Source organism: Oikopleura dioica, chromosome PAR (genome assembly GCF_907165135.1).
Source record: "Oikopleura dioica chromosome PAR, OKI2018_I68_1.0, whole genome shotgun sequence".
NCBI classification, from domain to species: Eukaryota; Metazoa; Chordata; class Appendicularia; order Copelata; family Oikopleuridae; genus Oikopleura; species Oikopleura dioica.
The window spans coordinates 11,118,584-11,137,169 of record NC_137293.1 but is presented as its reverse complement, the minus strand read 5'-3'; the positions used below and the strand labels follow the sequence as shown (position 1 = coordinate 11,137,169).

The window sequence follows — 18,586 nt, the reverse complement described above, 5'->3', positions numbered from 1 at the left end:
CGATAGGTCGATAGCTGGATGTAATCATACCCAGTATAATCCCTTTGTATATCTACAGGTCAGTGCAATTTGATTTGAGTAATTGAAATAATAACTGTTTTGAAGACAGCTTTAGATCTTGAAATTTATTTTTCGTCTTCATAAATTATCCGTATGTTGAACACCTTTACATAAAGTTTAAGTTTGACAATTTGAAAACAATATCTAAATATAAGAAGAATGGTTTGGAATATGGTATTTTCGTTCCCTCTTTCTTTGTCTGTCTCCGTTTCTTGAGCTAGTAGTTGGTTGAGAGTGCTGATACGAGGTAACAGGAAGCGGCAGGGCTCGATGAGATCCAAAAGGGTGTTCTCTCTTCTGAAACTGGTATGGAAAGCTTTGATATGGCTTAAATGGAGGCTGAATATACGCCATCTGGTGATTTTGATAAACGACGAGGTCTTGTGGCCGGTTTTGAGGACCATCAACTTTGATTGTTGTAGGAAGAGTCCTGTTGTACGGATCCTGGAAATTACTTTATGAGCTACTTTTTAGTTTTATAGGTACTTACGAAATGGCTATTTTGATGAGAGTTATTGGCTGTTAGCGTCGCCATATAGTCTCTGCGTAATTGATTTTCATTTCTTCTTTTACTACTCTGGAGTGCTTCTCCTAATAATGATTGATAAGATACTAATAACGTCGTAGCTGTACCTTTGCAGCAAGTGTAGTCACAACAGCGGCACATACCCCTACCGCAGAAATAAGCAATGACGAAAACAACGAGGAGAAACGCTAAGACACCGCCGATGATGATACCGATCGGGCCCCAGTCAAACGCCAGGTTAAGATCTGCGTCGACATTGACATCAGCCTAAGAAGTAGATAAGAAAACTAGCCTTACTTCAAATATATTTCTAGAGGCAAAAAATCGAGAGCATAATTTTTACAATTCATCCTTATGCAGGCAAAGTAATTCTTCAGCACTTTATGCTATCGTTTTCGGATGCTATTGCATCTGTGATTTTTGACGCCCTTAGTAGAGGGTTAGCAAAGACAAAGTACGTACCCCTTCAAGAAGTCCTCCAAGATCAGACATCTCTTTGGTTCACTTTTGAATTTTATTATTCTTCAATACATCCGTCAATTTTTCAATTTTCCATCCCAGTCACCACACGTGACTCAGTTTTGCTTCAATAAATGTACATTTCCCCTTTTGATCTTCACTGTGATTCTTCTCTCTCTCTCCGGTCCAAGAAAGCTGAGCGGCTTGGGTCCTTCTATGCGACAGATAAAATTTCGTGAATTAATTATTCTCGAGTGCTTTGTCCTATTTCCTGGAACAATTGCTCGTGGAAGGTCGCTACTGGTAGTTCGGCAAACTTGTAGTTAGTCCAACAAATACACACTAATCGATTTGCGCGCTTTACTTGTCGGAAATGCTTTTAAAGATAAAGGATAAGCTCTTTTTAGCGAACAGGTGATCAATTCGACCTGGTCTCGCGATTCTCTTTTTTCAAATACCGAAGACCTGATTGCCGTAAAAACGGAGACACGTACTTCCCGCATTTATTGCGCCGTAGTAATAATATTAATTGTTTCTGCCTTGGCTAAGACCATTTAACAACAACAAATCACGATGCCATTCTCCCATGATCTCATTGAATTCTAGCAAAGTCCTAGACATGGTGACAAAACTTAAGAGTGCCAAGAGCGAAGGGTTTTTTAATATTTGATAAGGGAGTGCAGAATTGATGATGTGTGTGATGAAGGGGTTAATTCAGTGAGCTAGAATGGACCTATCGATTTCTAGTTTGAGCACGAGCGAGAGAACGGATCTTTTATAAGAGAACCCAACTTATAAGTATACTTTGAATAACAGCTTTGAAAGGAAAACCATGCAAACGAAGCTATAGTATTCTTCTAGTATAAAGATCCACCTAAAGCAGCACACTCCACCTCCAACCTGGAGTCCTCCTAAGATGAAAGAAGCCGGATCCTTTCTTGAAAAGCTAGTAGCGACCATATTCTACCTCCTCGCAACTGTATCCTTTATTCAACTTGCTTTCTTTGCCAAAAAATACTTTGACACGATGTAACTCAATAAGGATGACACAATAAATTTCAAATAAGTTAAGTTATATTTACAAGTGGTTTCTCTATCCATCTGCTTGCACTAGATAGATAGGAAAGGCAGCGTTGTGAGTGAACAGATCTTGAAGATTGCTTTTTGAATAGAGGTCTGGAAAATATGCAAGTAGGATTTGGGCGAGTTTTATTCGATTAACAGTTTCTATCGGGCACTTGCTTTCTTTACTGATAAGAGTTTTTTTCATGCCTCGATTTCATGGTTCCGCGTGTTTTTGTGAGAAACAATAAAAACTCATTCCTTATTATATCTCTTAAATCTTCCAATAAACTTTCTTTGTCCTCCAATTCCTCATAAATATCCGAGATAAAATGAGAAATGAAAGACAGGTGATAACTATCTTCGTGATGCCTTCTCACATCTTCTACAAAAATATCCAATAATTTCTTCCTAATCGATAGTGCGAAACACATGTCTTTAATAATCCTTTCTTCTTTCGCTATAAACTTCTTTCGGACGCCACTCTTGCCGATCCACCTCCGAAAAGAGCTTTCTGGCGGTTTGTAAATAAATTTTAACGTCTTATACGAGATCTCCAGCTGACCAACGCCTTCTTCTTCAAGTGAACGTTGGTATTCTTCTATATTCTTAGAGAGCATCGCTTCATACGCCTCCTCCCCACGCGGGACCGAGTTTGAGTTGTTTACTGCCTTCGTGTCGTCATCCACAAACTTGGCGAAGGATGATCGCGTGAGACCTGCGCAGGAATCCTTAAATAATTAAGAAACATTCTAAAATCGACCGCTATTACTGTGCAAGACTGATAATAAAGAGAAGTTTGCTCGTCAATTTGATCCACGCCAGTAAAGTATTCTTCATGCTCATACAGCCCGACCATGTTTGACAAATCGACCATTTCTGCGAGCGTAAGTTCGGACAAGTCGCTTTGAAGATGAGAGCCGTATATTTTCTTTAATAAATCAGACTTTCTGGTACTGTTTCCTTCGGAATTCAGAGTCAGCATCCAAGAGATCATCTGGAAATGCCTGTGCTTGAATTTCAGCGGAACAGATGGGTTCTTGAGGAAGAGCTGGATGTTCTTATCTGCAAAGACTCCCGTATTTTGTTTCAATTTATTCATGAAGAGCGCTTTGACTGGATTTGCGTTGACTGTCTCTTCTAAGTTGAACATTCCGCATTTAGGGTTGAAGATTGGAAGAAGCTCAAAAATACTCTCTTCGAATAATGGATGAAGACTTTCCAGTAGATCATTCATGATTTCGCGTGGCACAAGCTGAGAATGGTTCATGTACATCAGCTGTAGCAGAGCACTTGGTTCGATCGCCTAGACTTTCCGTTAATAATTGATAAAAGGAATAATCTTACTTCAAAACGATCAAGAAAAGATTCAACCGGACCTATCATTTCCTTTCGCTTTACTCTCCCAGTTAGAGGGCAAAAGTTTTTTAGATTTGTCCAGCAAAGATAAAGTAATAATGATTTTTCTAAGTCTTCAACACTTGTCGATAGAAGATCTTCCCGCTGATTTACGAAGTTATTGATGGCCTGTACTGCATCATTAGTAAGTGGACCTTTTTTGGATCTCCACAAAATCGAGCTATGAAAAGGAAAGAAGCTTTGATCCGTTCCTGAAAGACATCTTCGTATCAGAAAATCAAGTCTGAAAATTTTATTCACTTTGTATCCGATCGCCTTCGCCGATTTCGAGTAACAGTTTGTCGGTGACTGAAAGATTCCATTGTAAGTCGCCCATGAATGACCGTAATGAGTAGGAATGGCGAACCCATCAGCTGATTTCCGCCTCAGATTCATCTTTAGAGCTTTCAACTCTACAAAGTTCACGGAAGTATAGAGCCGGGACATTTTCTCATCCGACTTCTTCAAAAACAAAATTGAAGTAAAGTTTTTGAATGATAAATATAACTGTATTCATGAATTATTGGAACTATGTTTTAACACTTTCATGGTTAGAGAGGGGAAAGCGAGATAATTAGATCTTATTAGCGAGAAAACGCTCACCCATTCTTTGGGTAAACAGCATAATTACAGAAGATAAAATGGCAGAAACGAAAGTAACAGTGGGAAGGATCTTGCTGAAATTGTCCATCACCGCGATACAGAGGGAAGGGAGGGTCATCCATCCGATTGCTGATCCAACGACGAATTTGGATGCCATCGCTCCGTCTAGCTCCATATACGACGCAGCAAGATTGAAGGCGGAAGGAAAGGTATTCGCTTGAAAAATGCTAAAATTGTAACTCAACAAAGACTTACCCATCGAGGCGCCATAGAAAAAGGTTAAAATCAAGCACGGTTCTATAGCTTTAACAAAAATCAATCCAGCAGAGGTTATGATACAGCCACCAAGATTCATCCAAAGCATCGTCCCAGGCTTCATAAATCGGCTCTGGACGATGGCGATGATTCGAAAGAGCGTGAATCCCATCCAGAACATAAAAGTTGCAGTTGAAGACAAATATCGAACGGGATCATCGCGCTCAGCGATTGACTGGATAAAGTTCGTTGTCGACGAGTTAAGTTGTGGGGCTTTTTGCGGTTCAAGTGATTTGATGATGAAGCTTAATGGACCTCTCTTAGAACCCGGTCCTAAATTTCTCTGAGCGTAGCTATAAATAAACTGAGCGAAGGAAATCTCTGAGCCAACGCAAAGAACGAAGAATGAAAATAAAAGCCAAGAGAATCTAGTTTGTAACTTGGAGAGAGCGGCGTTCTCTGCAACTTCTTTTGACTCTCCTTGATCCCTGGTCCATGGTCGGCGGGATGTGACAAACTCCGCTAGGAAAAGCACTGAACAAGCGATGACGCAACTCCCGACGATTTTAAAGAGAACATCTAGCCGTCCAGGTGTGACAACTTCCCATTCGAGAATATCAGTAGAAGAATCTTCACCGTCTTTGAGCACATCGGCTACGTTGTCTCCATCAACTCGATACTCACCCAAAAAAGGTCTTGCAATAACGGGGCAAAGAACGCCTCCAACTGCAAATCCCGCATGAAGTGCTTGCATAACCGACTTTTGAGTAGCTTCATGCTTGTCTGTTGGCCAGAGTCTCAAAGCCACGATATTTCCAACAGTATCCAAAATTCCCATTGCGAAACCTTCTGCAAGAATAACGACCGAAACTAGCATCAACGTCGGCAAGGTGCCCAGGAAGAACAGAAACGCACCACAGAGTAGAATCGCTAATCCAGTGACGGCCATTTCATCTTTTTTGTCAGATACTTTTCCACCAATAACAACACCAATAAGGAAGCCGAAAGCCCGGGCCATGAAGACACTCGTGTAATCCTTCGTCGAGTGATGCGTTTTGAATGCAAGATCTGGAAGAGCTGGTCCTATCATTGCCGTCGACATCCCAAGCGCGACAAACGAGAAGATTAGGATCGCTGTGGAGTAAATACGTCGGACTTTACTCTCCTCCTTTACCATTCTGAAAGAGCTCATCGTTTAGTTGAGATACGTGACCGCTAGAATTCAGAATGCTACACAATGTAGCATAAACAGGATTTTAAGTCAGGATTTTGTCCAAACAGGCGCGCTGACATCGAGATGCGCACGTTTGACAGTAATGATGTCGTAAGGAAATTTTTCTGCGTACATTGCTTTTAATTCTTCTATTGCTCGCTCTTCTATATTGATAGTTTTCAATGACTTTGATTTGACCTTCTTTCGATTTTGCTCTGCAGCTGATTGTTTTCTAAAAAGCTAAGGAAGCCCGCTTAAACTTTTCTATTACCTGATGATTTCATCGAGTCGATCTGTATTTGAAACAACCGGCGAGGAAGTTAGCTGGCTAGGAGATTTGACGGTGAATGAAGTGCTCGGAGAAGGAAAGGGATCGCCAATGCATGGGTCTTGGATCTTGACAGGCCGCGCTTTTCCCCATGGAGATTGAGGAGAAAAAGAAGCTGCTTGTTGAGCTCGCTCGCGTTCTTCACGAACCAAGTCTTGGCCCTTGGCGTGTTTTCGCCTGATAGGAGTAAAGGCTCCTTTGATTTTCACGGGCCTTGTAGGAGTCGTGGTCTTTGCATCTTCTTCGATAATGTCTCTCAGCGAAAAGCTGCCACTTGGAGTCCGTGGGGAAGTGATATCACCCCAGCTTTTCGGCGAGGTAGGAGATAAGATTCGCTGAGGAGAGGGCGAAGTCAAATCTAGTCGTGTACGCTAAGATTGTTCAACTGATGTATTTTAGAGCAGAAAAGTAGTTTACCTGTGGACGAGATTTACTTTTTGGAGTGATTGAAGTGCTTTCGAGACTTTCAGACAGCTCTTTCAGCGGCGTTAGCGGAGAATTTGCGGAGATGTCAGATTTCTCGGAGATTTTTCGACTTGGTCTCCGTGATTTCGGCGATTTCATTAGAAGCTTGCATTCTCTGACTAGTTGTTGAAGTATTTCAGGATTCGAAAGTTCCAACTCGTCGTTTTCATTCATCTTTCTCTCTACTTGCGCGAAGACTTCTTCTTGATAGAATGCGCTGAGAGCCTCTAGTTCGTCGAGGGACAAAGCATCCAGGCCGCCAGTTTCTAAGAGAACTACAAGATTTGGTACCAGGATCTTCGCACATTTAGACGCTAAATAATGAGCACCAGTTTCCAGAGCGAAACCGAACAAGCTCATCGCCAACTTCGGACAAATTTCTGTATTCAAAACGATCGCCAGAGCATTCTCACATTTTGACCTCAATGATTGCGCGAGAAAGCGATCAGAAAGCACCAATAGTTGTCCAATAGACTCTGATGCTGAGGGAAGCTCATCCGTGTAGCAAAACTCGATAAAGCTGCGCATTATCTCCAGCTGCACCTCGAGCTCAACTTCGAGCGAGCTGCTTTCTTTCCAAGAGACGCCAGCACCAAACATTGCCCGGAAGTATTCAGATCTAGCGAGGAGGATGAGATTGTTAGCCTTAATTTCTCCATCGATACATTTAATTGTCACGTTTTCTGGTAGCCTTCTTAATTCCACGGGCGGTGATTCAAGAGCTCCGGATGAGATAGGCACATTATGATAGATTTTCCAAATATCTTCCTCAGAGATATCTTCATTGCTCAAATCTTTGTCTCCAAAACGAAGAAGGAACAAATCCTTATCGACGAAGAATTGAAAGTTAAGAATCAAATCTCCACCACTACCTCCGCTTTTATAATATCCCAGTAAATCATCAACCAAATCACACGACTGAGCTTCCTCTAGATCATTTTCTGTCGGTTTTCCAACTTTTGGAAGAGCTCGGAGAAGCGCAAAAGTCCTTCCATTCTCTTCTGCAAAAACTTTTGAAACATGTGATGCCCCATGAATTCTTTCTAACTCGTAGATATCCGCTGGTTTCGGGTCTTTCATTTCAGCTTGAATGTAGAAGCAAATGGACTTTTGATTCTCTTTTACTCTTTTGTCAATATACGCGGCATCGTACTTTTCAACCTTTTCTTTTGAGTATTTTGCGATATAGCATTGACCGTCGTTTCCAGCCAGAAGGATCCTCTCGCCGCATTCAAAGATGGAGGCAGATACGATTGGAAAGATTCCTGGTGGCGGATCGTTGAAGCAAATTGATCTCGGACTGAAATAGCCAAAGCTCGGCTTCCAGATGTGTATATATCCGTATTGCCGATTCTTCGCTGCCTGAACTCTGCTCAAGACAACGATACTCGGTTCAGAGCTTCGCCAACTACAGTCAGCTGACTTTTTCGTCCTCCCTCCAGATATCGACATTTCAATGATTCCATCGACTTTTAGCACCTTCCGCGAATCCCCGTTTTCAATCAGCCAAACATCTCCCGATTTTCTTCCATCTTGAGAGGTGAATGAACGTGACGCTAGAACTGCAATAGCAGCATCGGTAGACACTACTTTCGTGATTTCTCCACAATCTTCAAGAGAGGCGATCTTAGTGAAAACATCGTACTTCTTGTTAATCAATCTTTCAAGGGTGAACTTTAATAATAATCAAAGCATCTTTTCACAGTTTATCGACCCTTTCCCATGTCCGAGCTGGCCAATATCTCGTCCACATGTGTAGACATCGTTTCCATTGATAAGAGCTGAATGAAAAACTCCCGCAGCGGCTTTTGTGAAGTTTTGAACTTTTGCTTTTCTATTCATCACATGCACCAACCGTGGAGATTCGACAAACTGAGTATCAGCGCCGAGGCCCAGCTGTCCGTGAGAATTGGATCCAAAGACATACGCTCTGCCGTTGTCGCTAATCAAGACGGAATGGTTATCGCTGGTCGCGACGTAGGAGATCTTTACTGCTTCAGGAAATATGATTCGCTTTGGATTGAGAACAGCCGGTGGAGATGGATAACCTAGGCGACCTTTTTGGTTGGATTGAACGCCCCAAGAATAGACCTTCCCTAGCGAGTCGAGGCAGATTCCATGGAACTTGGAGAAACTGGCGTGGACGACGACCGTGTTCTTTGGCAACTGGATGATGTCTGAAGCAAACCATAAGAGTTTGACCTTGAAGCTCCTTTTTCAATTTAAAAAAGAATCAACGTTGTAACCTTAAAATATCTCAGCATAAAATAGCTCCCAAGCATTAAAAACATAGCACATATTTCTGAACCCTATATTTTAGGGTCGATAAGCTCGGTTTGAATAAAGAACCCATACCTAAGGGTTGAAAATATTGGGAGTAAAAATACATGATGAAAATCGAGGGATGGATAATTTATCAATTTTTAAACATAATTACAAGTTTTTCATAATATGGTTTTTCGAGAGTATGTTTAAAATGACTCTAGTCAGACTTATGTAAATTATCAAAGCCATAACACTAAAGAATCAAACGACTATATAATATTTCTCAATGAAAACTCGGAGAACATAAAAAGTTTATTTATTTTCTCTTTAAACTTATAACAAATTTTTTCACCCCCGAAAAATGGGGCCGTAATTCGACAAGCAACATACCGGGGTACCTTCTTGCTGCTTCGGAAGAACTTCCTAGCGTATAGTTTTGATTCTGCCCCCATGTCTGTAGTTGTCTTCTGCTCGTCTCGTAATCACAGTGAGTAAGACTCTGCTCGGTCAGAAAATCGACAGCAGTGGCTCCTGTGAAATCTGTAAGATGAAAAAGCTTCTTGTCGAAAGTATATAAAGTCTTGAGAGCGCGCATGTTTCCAAAGTAAGCGGCTCTATGTGCAGGATTCCAGCCATTTTCGCGATCTGGTCCAAGATACAGTCCCGGGTGCTTGATGATTATTTCCAGGAGCCATTCAGGTCCGGAAGTACAAATCAAATGGGCGATTCCGATGTCATTTTCGTCGCTTTCTGACAATAGTTTTGGATAGAAATCGTCAGCGATAGAGGTTATTTCTTCCAGATCAGGGATAAATTCAACACATCGGGCCCAGGAAAGAAGAAATTCTTGCGCTTGTTTGAGGAATAATGATCGAGTCATGGCGATTTACATTATCTGAAAATAATAAATAACGATTAGATATAATTTTTAATAATAAATTCTTTTACAAATAGCTCGGCCAGCGAGAAACGAGTTCTAGTCACAAATTAAACAAAACGAAGTTTTCTCTTCAGTGATTTTTCTTTCAGAAAACGACTGAAAAGACAGAGGGAATGGGAAAAACGAGCGACCTACGCGCTTTTCCTTTTCACAATTTTCAATTCTGGTCATCGCGCCGCGGCTCAGAAAAAATAAAATCGCGAAAAAAAGTGAAAAATTCTAAATCCAATCTTCTCCAAATGTCAAGAGAGTAGAAAGAAGATGATCAACAGAAGGAAACGGTTCTAGATAAAGTCTTAATTTTAGAGAAATGTGATTTTTGATGATTAGTTCGTGATTTTTTCTCATTTTATTTGCATTACAGTTATTATTCATTTCCCTTTTTATTGTTAGTAGATTATTCATTTGATAAATATGAGATTGAGAAGGAGAAAATCTGGAACTGGGGGTAAAAGTGATAGCTACTCGAAAGCTGTTGGCACGGATTCCGGTGGAATAGAAAGAATTAGGAAGGATTTTGAAAGATCGTCGATTCCGAATGAAGATAATTTTGATGATTCTCAGGCTAAAATGGAATTTCTTCGATTTAATGATTCTCAAATCCGCTGAAGGCCGTCCCGCGCTCCGCCAACGCCGTCGATTTCGGAAGAATCTTCCTTCAGGTCTGAAGATCCAGATGATAGACAATTACTGGATTACTACCTTCGAAAGCGAAAGTCGGAATATTCATCCCCTTGTGACGTAAGTACTCATTTGTCTTTCCAAATTAGAATCGATCGCAGCTACATTTTCATATTCTTTAAGCGAATCTCGCTTGATTAAAGAGGTTATCTGATAACCTTGCAATATTAGGTTAATATATTGACCGGCAGCTTCAACGTGAATGGAAAGGAACCCAAAGAAGCGCTTGATCAGTGGCTACTCAGGGAGAAAACACCCGATATTATTGTTGTTGGAATTCAGGAAATCGGAAAAATACTAAAGCCCTTCGTTTTTGTATTGATGATCTGACCGCTGAACAGCTATTTTATCGTTAAAAAGGAACTCCAACTAGACGCAGACGCCTATTTCAGCGAATATGTCAACGCCAAAGAGTCCGAAAAGTACCAAAAATGTCAGGAATGGTGGAAGAGCTCCGTCAAACAATCCCTCAGAAAGTACGACATCGATTTCCAACTGATTGCAGACGAACGGCTAGTCGGAATGTACATAATGATCTTTTGCTCGAAGTCGATTAGACCCGCTATTTCAAAAGTGTACACTGCCAATGTTGGCTGTGGACTGATGGGCACTTTTGGAAACAAGGGAGCGTGTTCGGTTAGCTTGAGGGTGCACGAAACCAGCTTTTGCTTTGTTACTTCTCATCTGGCTGCGCATCAGGTAAACCTTGTCTTTCAAACAGACATCCAGACTGTCTATCATTTGATTGCCTGTCAATTGTTGAGACTTCTCAACAATTCAATAACAAGACGATAAATAATTGCTAAGCACGCAGTGAAAAAGCGCAACCAAGACTACGAGTCCGTCCGTCGTCGTACAGATTTTCCCCATCGTCTTCCCATTCTTGACCATGACCGCGTTTTCTGGCTCGGCGATCTTAATTATCGCCTCGACATGCCTAACGACGACGTGCGTTACATCTGCCAGGGCGACGATATTTCTCTTCTGCTCCCAGCTGATCAGTTAAAAGCAGAAATGGGAGCGGGAAAAATCTTCAAGGGATTCTCCGAGGCGCCGATTACATTCAAGCCGACCTATAAATTCGATACTGGAACGAATAATTATGACAGTAGTCCGAAGAATAGAATACCTGCCTACACTGATAGAATTCTATGGCTGTCGAAAGAACAAGAAGCAGTAGAATGTCTGTCTTATTCTTCACATCCTTCAATAACCATTTCTGACCACAAACCAATCTCCGCCAGTTTCATTGCCCGAACCGAAAAGATCAACAAAGAAATCTACTACTCCGTGTACAAAGAAGTTACCAGTTGGCTAGACAAGCACGAGAATGAGCTTATTCCGCAAGTGGCTGTTTCAAGCAAAGCAATCGACTTTGGAAAGCTGAAATTTTTGGAACGAGCGACGGCGAATATTCAATTGCAGAATACGGGAAAGACTCCTGCCCAGTTTCAGATCATCGATTCGAAAGTGTTCTCGCCGGACAAGGACATCTACGAAGCTTTTAATTCAAACATTGGCTTGTCGATCGATCCAAATAAGGTAAATTGCTATGAAAATCCATGATTTGAGGTTATCTTCAGGGAATCTTACCGCCAGATAGTGGAGATGCCTCAATTTGTACAATAACGTTCGATCTCAACATCAATAAAGAAGTCGTCTCAAAGTTCAACTTTGGTGTGAAGCAAGGGGACAAGTTCGTGAATCCCCTCGACGATCTCATTCTCATCCTCAAGTTGAAAAACGGCCCTGATCATTACATAACTCTTTCCGGAAACTGGACATACTCGGCGTTTGGAATGCCATTCATTGCTCTTACACATTCATTCTTCAAAGACGTTTCTATTTCATCACTAGAATATCCGGCGACTTCTCTAGTTCTCAATCAATTAGGTATTTTCGACATTAATCGTGGACCTTTATATTTTTTCTTCAGTAAAAGCAGAAAAGAACTCTTCAAACGATTCTTCAATGAGGGAGCAGAATTTCCACCCACCTGCTTTCTACGTCTTACTGAATCACATCGTTAACCACGGATTTACAGAAAAGCAGCTGTTCCAAATCAATGGAGATCCTGATGAAGTCAGGGCGATCATTGACACACTCGACGGTGAACAAGTTGTTGGCGATGTAAGCATCAATTGAATGTGACCAGTGTAAACTGCTTTCAGATCGAGGCACTTCCAGGTTCAGTTGCTTCCGTGGCAGAAGTATTGTTGCTCTTCCTCAATTCGAATCCCTTCCCAATCATCCCTTTTTCGCACTTTGAACTTTGCCTCGACATCGTGGACGACCTGAGGCTCTGTAAAAATCTCGTTGAAAAGCTCGACCTCAGGTCGCAAAACAACTTTCAATATCTAGTAAGTCTCCATATCTCATCATTCAGCGAACAACTTTCTTTAGATAATGTTCCTGAAAGAAGTTCTCAAACATGGTAGCATCAATGGATGTACTAGTGAATTCCTAGCAGGACTATTTGCTGGATGCATTTTACGCCCTGAAATTCCTCTTCATAATCGTAAGTTTCTACGAAATATGGTTTAATTGAACACTATTGAAGGCGAAAAAGCAGATTTGGAAAGAAGAAAAAGCGTCCAATTTGTGAGCCAGTTTCTAAGTGCTGACGAGTCTCCTCTTATTTGAAAGCTGCAAACTATCATTTATACGAATCATCTGATGTTACCTAATTGTGCAATACTTCCGCCTATTTCTCAAGTTTAATAATTTTCTGTTCAATGCGCCTGCGTGGTTGATTCCAATTTCCGAATAAACATTCATATTTAAATTTCATTTAAAGATATGTTTATTTTTGGCAGATACAAACGGAGAAAACAGGAGTTAGTAGAGCTTCATGATATCATCTTCGTTGAAGGGCTCGTAGCAGTGAGGACATGTCCGCTCATCAAGGGTGCAGTTAAAAGCGAGCCTTCTGAGACACTTTTTCGGAGTTTTCAAAGAATAAGCAAATGAAACGCTTTATGTTCCTTTAAAACTTTTCCTTCAAGCAACCACGATGTCCGCAGCTTTTGAGGGCGGCTTCGAATCGGTCTTCTTTGTTGTAGGTCTGCAGGCAAATTGCACACTGGGGCGCAAGCTCATCTAAAAATTGACGACTGAGATCATTTCAGTTGGATGATGTACCATTGTCATGAAAGAGACTCTTGAATTGCTCAGCAAGTAGGGCAACCCTTGCGCGCACTTGGACCCGGTACGCCTCAGCATCTTAAAAGTGATTATAAATCTTCTGTTTCGAAAGTGCTTTAGCTTACCCCTTACAGCTTGGTCTGCATATTCTAGCTGCTTTTTGGCCTCCTCAAATGTTTCGAAATTCACTTAGTCAGCTGATCGATATATTTTGAAATATATATAGAAAAATATCATAAAAAAATTTTCATCATAAATAACATGATTCGTGAGCCTTTCCTTTACGTTTCTTTTCTTCCGGACAGCAGTTACTATTGTTGAATTCCGCGAGTGTCAAAACAGAGCTGCAGGATCGAAAAGGACAGAGCAGAAATCTGGTTGTCGAAAAAACTAAAATATCCAGTCAAGGAAATTCTCTGCGGACCTAATACCTCTGCTTTCAGTTTTGATCCCTCTCAGACTTCCAACATGATTTCCGTACTCAGAGTACAAGCATTTCATGCATTTGCCGTCTGACATTTGTTCTGTAAATCCTTTGCAGAAGAGACATCCCCAAGATCCTGGTTGGACAAATTGTCGATGGATGTAAGTGTATGCCATTGTTGCCAAAAAGTGAAAAATGAAGATGTGCTTTTCTCGGGAAAACCTGTTTTGAATAAATGAAGGAAAAGAAAAAAAAAATTCTCGATAATTCCTTTTTTCCCTTTTCCAAAAATAGATATGGGGATTTCAAATCACCGATTTTTTGATGACGCAAGTCAAAGGGGATTAGAAAAATCCGCAATTCAGCAATTTGAGCAAACCTTGCTATTTTTAGCGAAAATAATTTTCCCAGAAAGCAAGATCTTTAAAATATCACTGCGGTTCTTGAGTTCTATCGAACATATATAATCTCCCCAATTTTAAGCACTCTATTTCAAAATGAAGACATTCAGTATTTTTGTCGGCGTTTCTTTTGCCCAATACGATTACGGAAGTTACACAAGTGAAAGTTATGATAGCGGAAACTATGAGAGCTACGACAGTGAAAGCTATAGTGATTCCTATTACGACAGCGTTGACTGGAAATCTGATAGCAAGGGTTAATAAAAAAGCTATTTAATATGTCGTTGATTTGAGTTTTTTAACCCCTTCAAAGTTATGAATCAAGCTATTCAGACACAGCTAGTTTTGATCCGACCTATTATGACGTCTATTCTGATGAAAAAGAAGAACCGGAGAAGACATTAGATCTAGCAAGTGTCCTTGACTTATTTGCCGCTGATGCCAGCTCTGACTCAAGCTCTGCTAGCCAAAGTTCCTCAGTGTCTAGCCTTAATGACGACGATTTTATGCAGCTCGATGTGTACGAGGACGATAACATCTATCTTGAAGAAGTCGAGGAAGTGCTTGAAGAGTATGAGGAGCCAGAGGAAAACGATCAAGGATCACTTCTTGACTCTCTTGGAGCTCGATACTTTGCGCCAATCACTGCTGCTACCTCTACAGTTGCTTCCACTGTTATTGCTACGACAACGTCAACAACTTACACTTCTGTATCATCCTTCTCTTGATAGCAAAATAACAGATATTCAGAACTGGAAATGCTGGCATTGCGACGAATCAAGCTTGACAGACTGCTTCAACAATGGAATGGAGAAGGAATGTCATACAGGGAAGGTGAAAGAAACGTTCTATTTTTCCCTCGAAAAACTTTCTCTTCACCGGATCTTAGGCGATTACGGCAGCTGTATGACGGAGGTAACCGAGGAAAATGGACAGATGAGAAATATATGTATGGGGTGTAAACAGGCGGATGCCTGCCAGCGGGCTAAAATGGAAAACTTCTGGGATTATCTGAGTAAGTCATAATTGATTAAAATTGACGGAAAATATAGCCGGCTATCAAAAACTGCCAATTGGCCTTGACGTTGCCGACTATCCTAAATCTTTACTCAGACGATCCTGTTGTCGCCGCTGCGCGTGACGCATCTCCTGTGTATGATGCTTTCACCAAATGCAAGCCAGAAACTAAATATAACAGGAACCAACGATCTTACTGTAGACAATGCTGCTACACGTCCAACTGCTTCAGCACTGCTGGGTACACGGATAAGACTGGAACTGTCACCCCTTGGGCAACTGTCATTCAATGGGGCCGTACCGAATGGAGAGCTGATCTTAACCTGTAGAAATGCGATAAAGCCTGCTTTCAATAAACGCCGTTTCATACGACTTTTGCTGGCCGTATAAAGTTTCGATTCTGAGTAGTGTTTGTTCTGTATTTGTGATCTTGTGAAACGAGAATCCACAGTAATAGTGGATAAAGAAAAAGTGTAGTGAAAAAATGCGACATAGACTTGCTCATATACAAAATAAACTTCTTTCAAGGAGGAACTAACTGAGAAACGTAGAGTTGAATAAAGTTGGCAGCTGATTGAAATTGAAAGCGTTAATTTGCAAGAGTAGCAATCTTTTCCTTGACGAGTTGTTCGAAGATAGTGACGGGAATATCGCGGCTCTTGAGCTTACAGTACTTGGTCCCCACAACTGTCTTGATCTCGAGGAACTCAGGCTTGAGTTCGAAGATCTTTTCTAGCAGTTTTCCAGCATGCTGAAGGCTAATGGAATATGTTAGCTTTGTGCCACCTCCTTTCGGTTTTACCTGATGGGCGATTTCCACGAGCGCTTGAGATGCTTACAAGCTGTATCGAATGGAAAGGCGTTTTTCTTTTCAGCAATAAAGTGTGATCGGATCGTCGAAGCAGCTTTAGGGATACTTTCCAGCAGATTAGATTCCGTCTCATTCTGCTCGGTCTTGGAGCATTCTTGTTCGGCCTAAAGTATCGATTTAGTCAATAAAAAACTCGTCTGGAAGACATAAAGGAGAATGTTTTTTTTTTAAACAAATCAACTGTTCCGGCCACAAGTAGTTCAAAACGAGTGTATTCTCTCCCGATATCAATCTGTTCTTGACCGGATTGTTCTTATAGGAAGGTTGTATCACCAGAAATTCAGGTTTCTTTAGAATTTCTAGCTTCTTGCCTTCCAAAATCAGAGAACCGAAATAACTTTCAGTTTACAGGTAATTAATTACCTTTGCTGCCTGTTTGGCTCGAATTTTGGCGAGAATATGAGGCGGGATCTCTCTCTTGCCGGATTGGGCTGACGATGTAGAAGGTTTTTCAGCTTCTTTCTCGTCGAGGATTTTCTTGAGTTCGATTTTCTCGAGTTCAGCTCTTCGTTCCTTCAGCTTTTCTGCTGCTTTCTCGGGAATTTGTTCCTTCATCATGCTCAGGAGCTAGAAATATGGTATGACTTTTTCATAGAACATAGCCAGCTAGGATATATATCTAAGATAATGTATCTCGAGTTGAGATTCTCGACAACATAAGCGTAAGATTACCTGAGCAGCAGTTGTGGGACCACCAGTGCTTCCCGGCTTTGGGGGAAGATCCGTTTTCTTAATCGCCTCACAGGACTCGAGGGGAAATGCCGGATGCCATCGCGTAATTTGCTTCATCTTGTCGACGGGCGCGCCGATCGTCTCAAGGAATTTCTTGTGGAGGTCGTAAACTATTCCGAACAGCGTTTTTCGGATTAGTTTGTATCGGCTGTTAAGATGGGCAAGGCTCATGCGCTTTCCAACGGTGTCGTTTTCGTCATTCTCAAGAAGAGGATGAAGAGTGAGTTGATAAGCGGTTGATTTGACACGGCCAGTGCCAGACTTGGCATCGTAGAGCCCTTTTCTCCACTCGTACTTGTACGCTTCCGGATAGAGTGAGCGAATCTGGCTCAGTTCATCTGTATCAAAAGCGCGGCCATGGATAGTCCGCACAGCTTGAGCGATCTAGAATATACATGTAATGAATTAATTGATAAGGAGTGATGTCTTACCGTTTCGAAAACGATTGCTTGCCCACGATTGAACATCGTCGCGCAAGTGTTATCCGCCGCCTCGAACTGCTTTGCAAGCATTTCATAAGAAGTCGGAAGAGTCATTTTTGTCATTCTTCCTGGCTCGACCAAATGTCGGAACTTCATGTAGCAAGGGGCATTCTCGGGGCTCGGAGTGGGCTTTGGTCGAACTTTAGACACCTCTCGCAGAGAATCGCGCTTTGCTTTGAGTCGTCCATCGCGAATGGCCTGGATTCTGTCATCGGCGGTCTTGATACTCTTGAGCTTTTCTTTGATCTCGTTCAGCTTGCCAGATTTTTCAATCTGTTTCTTGAGGAGTTCCTTGCTCAAGCTCTTTCCATTGATTTTAACTTCGCCAACAGCTGCTTCGAGCATAATCTGCGCACGAGATCTTCCATCGACTTTCCTCGGGCTTCCACGTGGACTTGGGTTCTTCTTTGGTGAGGACATGACTTCTTTGGCGGACATCCGGGGCGCAATCTGTTTTTTGTACATCGGAGAAGAAGTCGAGGGAGAATTTGGCTGCGAGTCTACTTCCCGGCTGCGTTTGATTTGAGCTCCAGAAAAGACTGGGCCAGGCGCTTTGGGTGCATCCGGGAGAATGCTCGATGGTAGAACCTCAGCTCCGCTTGATTCATCATCAAATGCAAGTGCTCGTCTGCTTCGAAGGATGGATGGCATTGGTTTTTTTTCGTTCTCAGGAGACATGTCGAGGTCGAACGACAACTTATCGGGTGTCAGAGTTCCAAGCTTGCTGGGAGACTTGAGCACTTCAAGCTGCTTTTGGTACGTCTGCTGGAGAGTTTCGCGGCCTTCCGTCAAAGGGTTCTTCTTTGCCATTTTTGTTGGAGAACCTTCAGAGACAGAGAGCTTCTGGTTTGGACGCTTAGGTGACGCCATGAGGACCTTCTTAGTCGGAGCGGCAATCGATCGAATGTTCTCATTTTCAGCATCTAAATTTTCAACATTATTTCTCGTATTGGATGAATTTGACTTACCGAGGCTTGCATTCTTGATTCTGGCGCTTCGTCTCGTCACTCGTTCGGTGAACACGTCAATTTTTGGCTGAGAGGCTAGAGCTGCTGTTCGTCCAGTCGCTCTTCGTGGCATCTTTGCAAAGAAATCTGCTTGACTAACCTGAAAGAAGTTTCTTTTCATTTTATCGAAATTTCTCTTAATCGAAAGAATGAAAAAATAGCCGAGGGAAGAGACTTATATAACTAGCGATAAGGACTCGGCGGGGAATCACAACTCCACGGCAGATCAACAAGATCAAAGTGGGAATCAGTT

At 41.8% G+C, this 18,586-nt stretch overlaps 8 protein-coding genes across 10 annotated transcripts in view; 2 read left to right on the top strand and 6 right to left on the bottom strand.

Annotated features, from left to right (window-relative positions):
- Positions 1-54: 54 nt before the first annotated feature.
- LOC145702912 (uncharacterized) lies at positions 55-1,530 on the bottom strand. Its single transcript, XM_081780208.1, has 4 exons — positions 1,049-1,530; positions 694-853; positions 551-651; positions 55-504 (listed from the first exon to the last, which is right to left on the bottom strand). The coding sequence occupies exons 1-4, from the start codon at positions 1,076-1,078 to the stop codon at positions 205-207; spliced, it is 591 nt and encodes a 196-aa protein (XP_081636334.1). The 5' UTR covers positions 1,079-1,530; the 3' UTR covers positions 55-204.
- A 253-nt stretch (positions 1,531-1,783) lies between these two features.
- Positions 1,784-3,679, bottom strand: LOC145705748 (uncharacterized). Its single transcript, XM_081783233.1, has 3 exons — positions 3,455-3,679; positions 2,880-3,413; positions 1,784-2,838 (listed from the first exon to the last, which is right to left on the bottom strand). Exons 1-3 carry the CDS (start codon positions 3,491-3,493, stop codon positions 2,293-2,295), a joined length of 1,119 nt encoding a protein of 372 aa, XP_081639359.1. The 5' UTR covers positions 3,494-3,679; the 3' UTR covers positions 1,784-2,292.
- Positions 3,680-3,718: 39 nt separating this feature from the next.
- Positions 3,719-5,555, bottom strand: LOC145705750 (sodium-dependent glucose transporter 1A-like). The gene is made up of 3 exons (XM_081783234.1): positions 4,688-5,555; positions 4,364-4,627; positions 3,719-4,324 (listed from the first exon to the last, which is right to left on the bottom strand). The coding sequence occupies exons 1-3, from the start codon at positions 5,553-5,555 to the stop codon at positions 4,080-4,082; spliced, it is 1,377 nt and encodes a 458-aa protein (XP_081639360.1). The 3' UTR covers positions 3,719-4,079.
- A 67-nt stretch (positions 5,556-5,622) lies between these two features.
- On the bottom strand, positions 5,623-8,024 carry LOC145705747 (uncharacterized). The gene is made up of 3 exons (XM_081783232.1): positions 6,322-8,024; positions 5,848-6,275; positions 5,623-5,808 (listed from the first exon to the last, which is right to left on the bottom strand). The coding sequence occupies exons 1-3, from the start codon at positions 7,819-7,821 to the stop codon at positions 5,625-5,627; spliced, it is 2,112 nt and encodes a 703-aa protein (XP_081639358.1). The 5' UTR covers positions 7,822-8,024; the 3' UTR covers positions 5,623-5,624.
- LOC145705751 (inhibitor of Bruton tyrosine kinase-like) lies at positions 8,023-9,526 on the bottom strand. Its single transcript, XM_081783235.1, has 2 exons — positions 9,025-9,526; positions 8,023-8,546 (listed from the first exon to the last, which is right to left on the bottom strand). Exons 1-2 carry the CDS (start codon positions 9,512-9,514, stop codon positions 8,056-8,058), a joined length of 981 nt encoding a protein of 326 aa, XP_081639361.1. The 5' UTR covers positions 9,515-9,526; the 3' UTR covers positions 8,023-8,055.
- Positions 9,527-9,745: 219 nt separating this feature from the next.
- Positions 9,746-13,034, top strand: LOC145705746 (inositol polyphosphate 5-phosphatase OCRL-like). Of its 3 annotated transcripts, XM_081783231.1 has the most exons (11): positions 9,746-9,855; positions 10,036-10,084; positions 10,187-10,315; positions 10,427-10,540; positions 10,619-10,954; positions 11,063-11,797; positions 11,839-12,148; positions 12,192-12,385; positions 12,427-12,615; positions 12,659-12,773; positions 12,816-13,034. In XM_081783231.1, exons 1-11 carry the CDS (start codon positions 9,836-9,838, stop codon positions 12,896-12,898), a joined length of 2,274 nt encoding a protein of 757 aa, XP_081639357.1. In that variant the 5' UTR covers positions 9,746-9,835; the 3' UTR covers positions 12,899-13,034. The 3 variants fall into 3 exon arrangements, with proteins under 3 accessions (XP_081639357.1, XP_081639356.1, XP_081639355.1); XM_081783230.1 differs by lacking the exon at positions 9,746-9,855 and having other exon boundaries at positions 9,936-10,084; positions 10,427-10,552; positions 10,631-10,954; XM_081783229.1 differs by lacking the exon at positions 9,746-9,855 and having other exon boundaries at positions 9,939-10,084.
- A 1,482-nt stretch (positions 13,035-14,516) lies between these two features.
- Positions 14,517-15,674, top strand: LOC145702910 (uncharacterized). The gene is made up of 4 exons (XM_081780207.1): positions 14,517-14,934; positions 14,975-15,054; positions 15,115-15,239; positions 15,338-15,674. The coding sequence occupies exons 1-4, from the start codon at positions 14,731-14,733 to the stop codon at positions 15,568-15,570; spliced, it is 642 nt and encodes a 213-aa protein (XP_081636333.1). The 5' UTR covers positions 14,517-14,730; the 3' UTR covers positions 15,571-15,674.
- The window catches only part of LOC145702905 (DNA replication factor Cdt1-like), a 33,946-nt gene continuing 30,999 nt past the window's right edge, over positions 15,640-18,586 (bottom strand). Inside the window, exons 3-8 of the mRNA XM_081780201.1 lie at positions 18,295-18,433; positions 17,276-18,249; positions 16,785-17,228; positions 16,476-16,679; positions 16,044-16,216; positions 15,640-15,999 (exon numbers count right to left, since the gene is read on the bottom strand). Of these exons, the coding sequence (XP_081636327.1) occupies positions 15,831-15,999; positions 16,044-16,216; positions 16,476-16,679; positions 16,785-17,228; positions 17,276-18,249; positions 18,295-18,406 (2,076 nt within the window). The 5' untranslated portion in view covers positions 18,407-18,433 and the 3' untranslated portion in view covers positions 15,640-15,830. The remainder of the gene's footprint in view (positions 16,000-16,043; positions 16,217-16,475; positions 16,680-16,784; positions 17,229-17,275; positions 18,250-18,294; positions 18,434-18,586) is intronic.